At 32.5% G+C, this 6,935-nt stretch overlaps 1 protein-coding gene across 1 annotated transcript; it reads right to left on the bottom strand.

Moving 5' to 3' along the window:
* Positions 1 to 2,120: 2,120 nt before the first annotated feature.
* Positions 2,121 to 3,839, bottom strand: LOC112999324 (uncharacterized). Its single transcript, XM_026125362.1, has 2 exons — positions 3,810 to 3,839; positions 2,121 to 2,393 (listed from the first exon to the last, which is right to left on the bottom strand). The coding sequence occupies exons 1-2, from the start codon at positions 3,825 to 3,827 to the stop codon at positions 2,121 to 2,123; spliced, it is 291 nt and encodes a 96-aa protein (XP_025981147.1). The 5' UTR covers positions 3,828 to 3,839.
* Between the last annotated feature and the right edge of the window lie 3,096 nt (positions 3,840 to 6,935).

Genomic DNA, 6,935 nt, shown 5'->3' with positions numbered 1-6,935 from the left:
TAGCCAATAAGAAACAATTTTATGTTGACAACAATGACTGCAAAGCTTTATTTGTTGGATTAAAGTTCATATTATAAATGTGTGTGACTGTCATCGTGAAACAAATATTTTGACCCAAATAGTTAATGTTTCAGGGTGTTGCTAGGTGCACCCAACACTTAAGATGAAATAACGAAAATACCCTTGATCCGTAAGCCTTTTAAGTTGATCCGTAAAAGGCTTACGGATCAACTAACATATGGATCAACTTGATCCGTATCAACCTTATGGATCAACTTGATCCGTACGATTTACGGACCACCCTTACACACACCTATCACAAATGCGAAAAAAAATGCAGGGGCAATTTTGGTATTTTTAAAAAATACTGGGTGCACCTAGCAACACCCAATGTTTCATTAAGCTTCCCGAGGCCTAGCCCCACTGATTCTGAAAAGGCTATGCATGTGTGTCCACACTAAAATTTGAGTAAACTAATTTAGTCTTTTAACTTTTAAGTATTATCAGTTCTCTTAAAATAGTTCCTAAAATAATAATAAAACTATACAAGTAATCCCCTAAGTATTTAAGAGACTACTTAACATGTTTTCTAATACTCGGGAGATTACTTTAAGAACCATTTAGGAGAGAGGAAAATACTTCAAGGATAAATTGATGGTTTATTCTTAAAATTTCAAGCACAAAAGAGGTTTTATAGAATGATAAATTTTTGGAATTTTTTACTGACCATTTGCTAGCTTCATTAAGCTCGGTCACTTCCTTTTCTGCCTCATCAAAAAAAATTCTTGCCCTTTTGATTTGGCTCTTCATGAAGTTCCTCCACTTGTTTGTCACCTTACCAACTAATATGTCTTCATCCGAAAGCCCAGCTTGAGCCAACTCATCTTGTGGTAGATACACTCTTCCTCTGCTAGCATGGTTGAAAACCAAGCATGTAATAAGAAGGGTGCAACCAAATTAAAATGTAGGTTCATTCTTGAAATCAGTATAAAAAAATACTAACATATATATCCATTGAACTTGAAGCATAGTTTGATATCAATTTCACTACTATTTTTCATTTCCATCCCCCTATGCTTCTTTTCTCTAGCCAATCAGGTGAGACACCACACAATCAGGAAATCCTATTTAGTTTTATGGACATGAGACAAAACAAAGTTACTTTGAAACCCAAACCAGACGTAGTAGCATGAAGGGCTATTAATGCATTAACAATAAAAAAAATCATGTACAACTTTTGACAAGTCTAGAACAAGAGTTAACAGACAGATTCGCTGAGCTTGCACAATAATATAAAATAATAAAATACAACATTTTATATGAATCTCACTCAAGCTTTTCCTTTTTGGTGAGACGATACAGTTTGGATATCCTGTGTCTCAATGAGGTGATATGCATCTCATAATCTCTAGGAACCGAGTTCGATATTGACTTGTAATGGTCTAATACTCTAATGCATAAGGCCACAATGGTGATAATGGGAGAAGTAAACTTCACATTCTACAAGTATTTTGTTCCTAATATTTTTGAAGACTCAAATAAACATAAATACTCAATAGATATGGACTTACTCCTCTCCAACATCTTTGAGTATGTTGGTTAGCTTATTTGCAATTCCTAGGGCCAAGGCAACATTGTATACACTCTTTGTTGTGGCTTATGAATTTGGTGAAATGCTCATGATTGGAACACTCATTATACCAACTGTCCCAACAACATAGTAACAACAAAGACATAGTTCATCAAAGTTTTTGTATCGTGGCTTGTTAAGATCCTCGAGTGCTTACCTCCCCAACTATTAAAATTCCACTCAATCCCTTAATTGATTTGGAGTTCTCACTATCAACTTATGATAATTAAAAGTTATTTCCATTCAAAGCCTTTGCTTAGTGGAAAAAAACATGTGATTAGTGTTGTTTGAAACAATCAGTTATTGCAAAAATGCATACTGCGCCAATTAAGTAAAAGATGCATGACATAGTCATTTTCTCATCCACTTAATTATTGTAGGAATTAATCAAAATTACTATTCCTATAATGCCCCCTCCTCTATTAATTATTGTAGGAATCAATTTGAATTACTATTCCCGATTTTCCATTATACTACCAACAAATAGTAGCTAATAAAATAAGAATGATAGTGATCTTATAGTTGGAGAGTTGGTTTGGTGGTAGTACGGGTGCTGGTGGTCATCACTGTGGATAGTGCTTGTATTGCTAGTGGTAGAAGAAGCCATGAGCTTTTCTTCATTACCAAGACTTGCCCTTGAAATATTTGTATTGTTTTGCTTCCTCATTTCCCGAATTTTAGAGAAATCAAAAGAGTAGTCTGGCACTTGTCCCTTTTGATCCCAGTCCCTAAACTGTGGCACTAATAACCAAGTTGTATTTTTCTACAGTGAAAACATTTATAGGTTAGACAACTATTATTCACCATAACAAAACTATCATTTCTCATATAGTACTTACAGTAATCATGTAAATAATAAGATAAGTTGTTTGTTCCCATAATGAAATGAATAAAAAATTAGTTAGACTGCATAGTAAAGTTTCAGAAACCTAATCACTAATTATTGAAAAAGTTTTACTCCAATCAAGAAGAACCATTACAAGCATCTGCAAATGCCAATGTGCAAGCAAAGTTTATGAACTTCACCATACCCTCTAGTTAATAACATCTTCAATAATAATTTCTTTACAGTTCATTTGAAGAAATTACAAGATAGAAAAAAACTTCATTATATTTGTTATAATGCTGCGATGATATTACTGCAGATATGGTGATATGCAGGAGCACACAGCAAGAATGCTAAGAACAAAGGTGCTAAAGAAAGGGCAAAACAACAAGAAAATTATCGTGGTTCAGGGCAATTTGAGACCCCTACATCCACACTATAGCCGATTCTTTCTTCATTACTTGATCACAACTGCAAAACATACAGCAGCAAGATTTCTAGGGAAGTTTACAATAGCCTCTCCTCACTTGCACTCATAGTTTTTTTTTTATTTGATCACAATGAATCTAAAGAATATGTCCTACAAGAATTACATGAGCTGAGACTTATATACACCAATTCTAGTTACAAATATGGGTATCACACAACTAATAGGTTTACAAAAGATTTCAGTTACAAGACTAGAGCTTAGCTAACTAACTATTGTTGATCCATCTTCATAACAATATTCATACAAGAGAAAAGTAAAGAGAAACAACATAACAAATAAGTATTCATGGCTGCCATAGAAATTAAAAAAAAATCCTAGTCCTCTACCATTTAATCATTTGTTAGCTCTAGAAAGGAATTCACGATTATTTGTTCTACTGCAACACTGATATCATCATATCAAACTTAAAACACAAAACAAATCAATTAATTAAATGAAAGACAAATAACACGACATGCAGTACAACAAACAGAGCCTTATAAAAAACAGAGCTTGAAATGAAAGAGCCTTAGACGCTTCTATTCATGAAGTACAACAAAAATTCCAACAACACGAACAAAAATTTGATGAATACAACTAAATTCAAAGTACGCATATGCTTTCAACAACAAAAACCAAAAATAAGAGGAAGCTATGCGCGCATGCTACTAAGATTTCCAGGTCGAAGCTTGCGATACTCTAAGAGCGGAATTGAAACCAAACCAAACACATAGAAACATCGATTCTGAGCAAACACTAGAATCATTTGTTCAATTCTGTTCGATTATTATTATTTTTTCCTTGTCTTTCTTAGCCGCCAAACACACAACATCGTCTTAGGGGAAAACAAACACGTTTAGTAAGAGAGAGAAATCAAAACCAACCTCTTTACTTTGCTCCATCAAAGTGATTTCAGATCTTGAGAGAAAGTTTGAGAGATTTGCTAATGAAATGAAATGATGATAGATAGGCACAATGGTTGCGGCATGTATCTTCTCCGCTGTAGAGAGATGCGAGTGAGAGCAAGAGCAAGATTGACACCAAGAACAAGAGCGAGAGTGAGACCGAGGAGTGGAAGTGCCGTGAGAGTGAGTAAGGGAGTAAGGTTGCAATGTTGAGGGTTTGGGCACCATAGTTTATTATAAAAACCTCAATAAAACCGATGTTGTTCATGTATTCTACAAAATAAATTTTTTGAAAATGGATGTTAACTATTAACTAACAACATCGGTTTAGAAAAAAAAACAAATGTTAATTATTAACTAATAACATCGGTTTTTCAAAAAAATGGATGTTAACTATTAACTAACAACTACGGATTTTAAAAAATCGATGTTGACATTATGCTAGTAATATCAGTTTTTTAAAAAATTGATGTTGAGTTTCTACTAGTAACATTAATTTATTTTTTGAAAAATTGATGTTAACGATATCTCTTTATTTACGGAAATGTCACCGTGAGTAGTTTAACATTGATTTTTCTTGTAACCGATGTTAATTTGGCGTTGTTGAATCTATATTTTGTAATAGTGCATTCACCACCATAGTCAAATTTGATAACCTTAATTTTTTTTCCTAATTAAAGTTCAACTTCATCTTCAAAAGACTTGTAAATGTCTAGAGACTAAAACTTCTCATAAATTAAATAAAGAGTAATTATGTATGAACATAATAAAATACCTTTATCCATTCCATGTATCCATAGTGAAAGGACCACAAATATCCATATGTATTAGTTTTAAGATATCCTTAGTTCTTTCGGCACCTAAATTCCTTTTGTTTGTTTATTTTCCCTTAATATGCTCGATGTAGATTTTAATGTCTAAATAATTTGAGGGATCAAGAATTTCCTCCGACATAAGCCTTTGAATTATCTAGTTAGAGATATGGCGTAATTGCTTATGCTAAAAGTGATGAAATTCTTGTTAAATTTAGGTTTTGTACTACACGTGAATCTATTTGTAATATGAACACTCAATATCAATTAAAGACCTATAACCAACAACGTTTGAATCATAAGAGAGACTAACTTTATTTCCAAATGAACAAGAAGAATCGGATTTGACCAAAATATAAATAGAAATTAAATTTCATCAAACATACGATGTAACATATATCTCAACCAAATCCAAATGAAAACAAGTCTTTAAAAACAACCAAAAAATTCCTATAGCTTCAATTGCAACTTTATTGCCATTGCCCATATTGATGAACCTTTCAAAATCACTTGGCAAATGATTCCACATACAAATACTTGCATTGTGTGAGTAGTAGCACCATAAGCTACCCACCAAATGTCATTCAGTACAAAAACTAAAATTAACTTTATAACAAACAAAGGTGAGAAGTTTACCCTTCTTCACCAAATAGTGTACTTGTGACACTTTTACTTCATATGTCTCACCTTACAAAAGTAACAAATAAAATATTTATCTTGTTTTTTTTTTGTTTCTTCTCTAATTGAGAACAACTTTATGCAATATATATCCCCAACTCTCTTCCTTTTCTTATTCTAAGAATGACTTGGTTTGATTCAAGATCATGATAAAGAACAATCTAGTTTGATCTAACATCATGATAAATAAAGCCCCATTAGAGTTTTCCATAGTTAAGAAAAGGACCAATCCGTCCAATCCCATGCAATTGAGAAAATTCTCAATTGATTCCTTTTAAAAATGTAGCTTTGGGAATAGAAAAATTTGAGTAATGAAAATAAGAGCGGTGGCAACAATTACTAATAAGAGAACAATAAACATATAATGCAAAATCTATCTTTATGGTAAATTTTAAAGACCCAAACTAGATATTGAAAAGAATTATTACAAGTGGAACTCTCAATACAATGATCAAACATTGGTGATAAGTTCTGTCAAATAATGATCGTCTTTGAACACTCCATTACCCACCTGGAAAATTAACCTTATAATGAGTCTTGTCAAATAATGATTGTCTTTGGATATTCTATGATTCACATGGAAAATCAATTTTTATAATCATCACACATTTACTATCGTAGGCATGTAATTATCCAAAACATATTTTTTGGACCAAGTTGATCTTCATGTTGCTTACTTGTACGTTCTTCAAAATTGTCTGGAGGTTGAGCCATATTTAGAGTAAGATGATTTTAATATTTTTATAACTTTAATTAATATTTTAATGATGTTATGTTGTGTACTTTGAGTAATTTGTTTTTTTATTTTCAGTATTTATGAGAATTTTTTGAGGGAGCTGAATCCCACTACTTCAGATGCTCAACTTAACCAAGACATTTCATCCAACTTTCCTACATGGTTCAAGAAATATGTAGGTTAACACCTTATATATTATTCAAATAATATTTCTTCCATAATGATATGGTGTTATATATGGCGTGAATTGTTAAATTTTTTAGGTTCTAAATCCAGAAAATAATATTCAAGATTCAATATTGGTTAATTTGGCATGAGGACCTAAGAGAAAATTTGAATCATGGCCTATCTACATTGTAAATGGATACAAATTTCAAACAGTTAGCTAGAATGAAGGCATGAATTCTTCTAATTATGGTGTTCACGTACGGGGAACTGATGGTCAACTAGAATCTGATTTTTATGGAATATTGTCTGATATTATTCAATTGGAGTATACTGGCATCCCATTGATGAAGTTAGTTCTATTCAAGTGTGATTGGTTTGATAATACTCCTTATATAGGGACACAAGTAGATAAAAAGTATAAGATTGTTGAAGTAAGGCAATAAAAAAGATATACTAAAGCATATGACCCATTCATATTTGCACAACAAGCAGAACAAGTTTATTACACAACATATCCCGAGGGACATCGAGGATGGTTAGCTGTAATGAAGACAAAAGCTCGCAACAAAATCACTAACAATATAGTAAGTGAAACTGAGCAAGAGGCTCCATACTAAGATGATGAGCTTGTAGGGCTTCAAGAAGTGTTGGAAGTTAACCTTGATGTCATTAATGAGTCTCTTGCGGATGTTGATGGAGGTGGAGAAAAGA

The sequence above is a fragment of the Glycine max genome, chromosome 14 (assembly GCF_000004515.6).
Source record: "Glycine max cultivar Williams 82 chromosome 14, Glycine_max_v4.0, whole genome shotgun sequence".
Taxonomy (NCBI): domain Eukaryota; kingdom Viridiplantae; phylum Streptophyta; class Magnoliopsida; order Fabales; family Fabaceae; genus Glycine; species Glycine max.
Note: the sequence above shows the minus strand (reverse complement) of the source record. Positions and strands in the feature narration are given on the sequence as shown.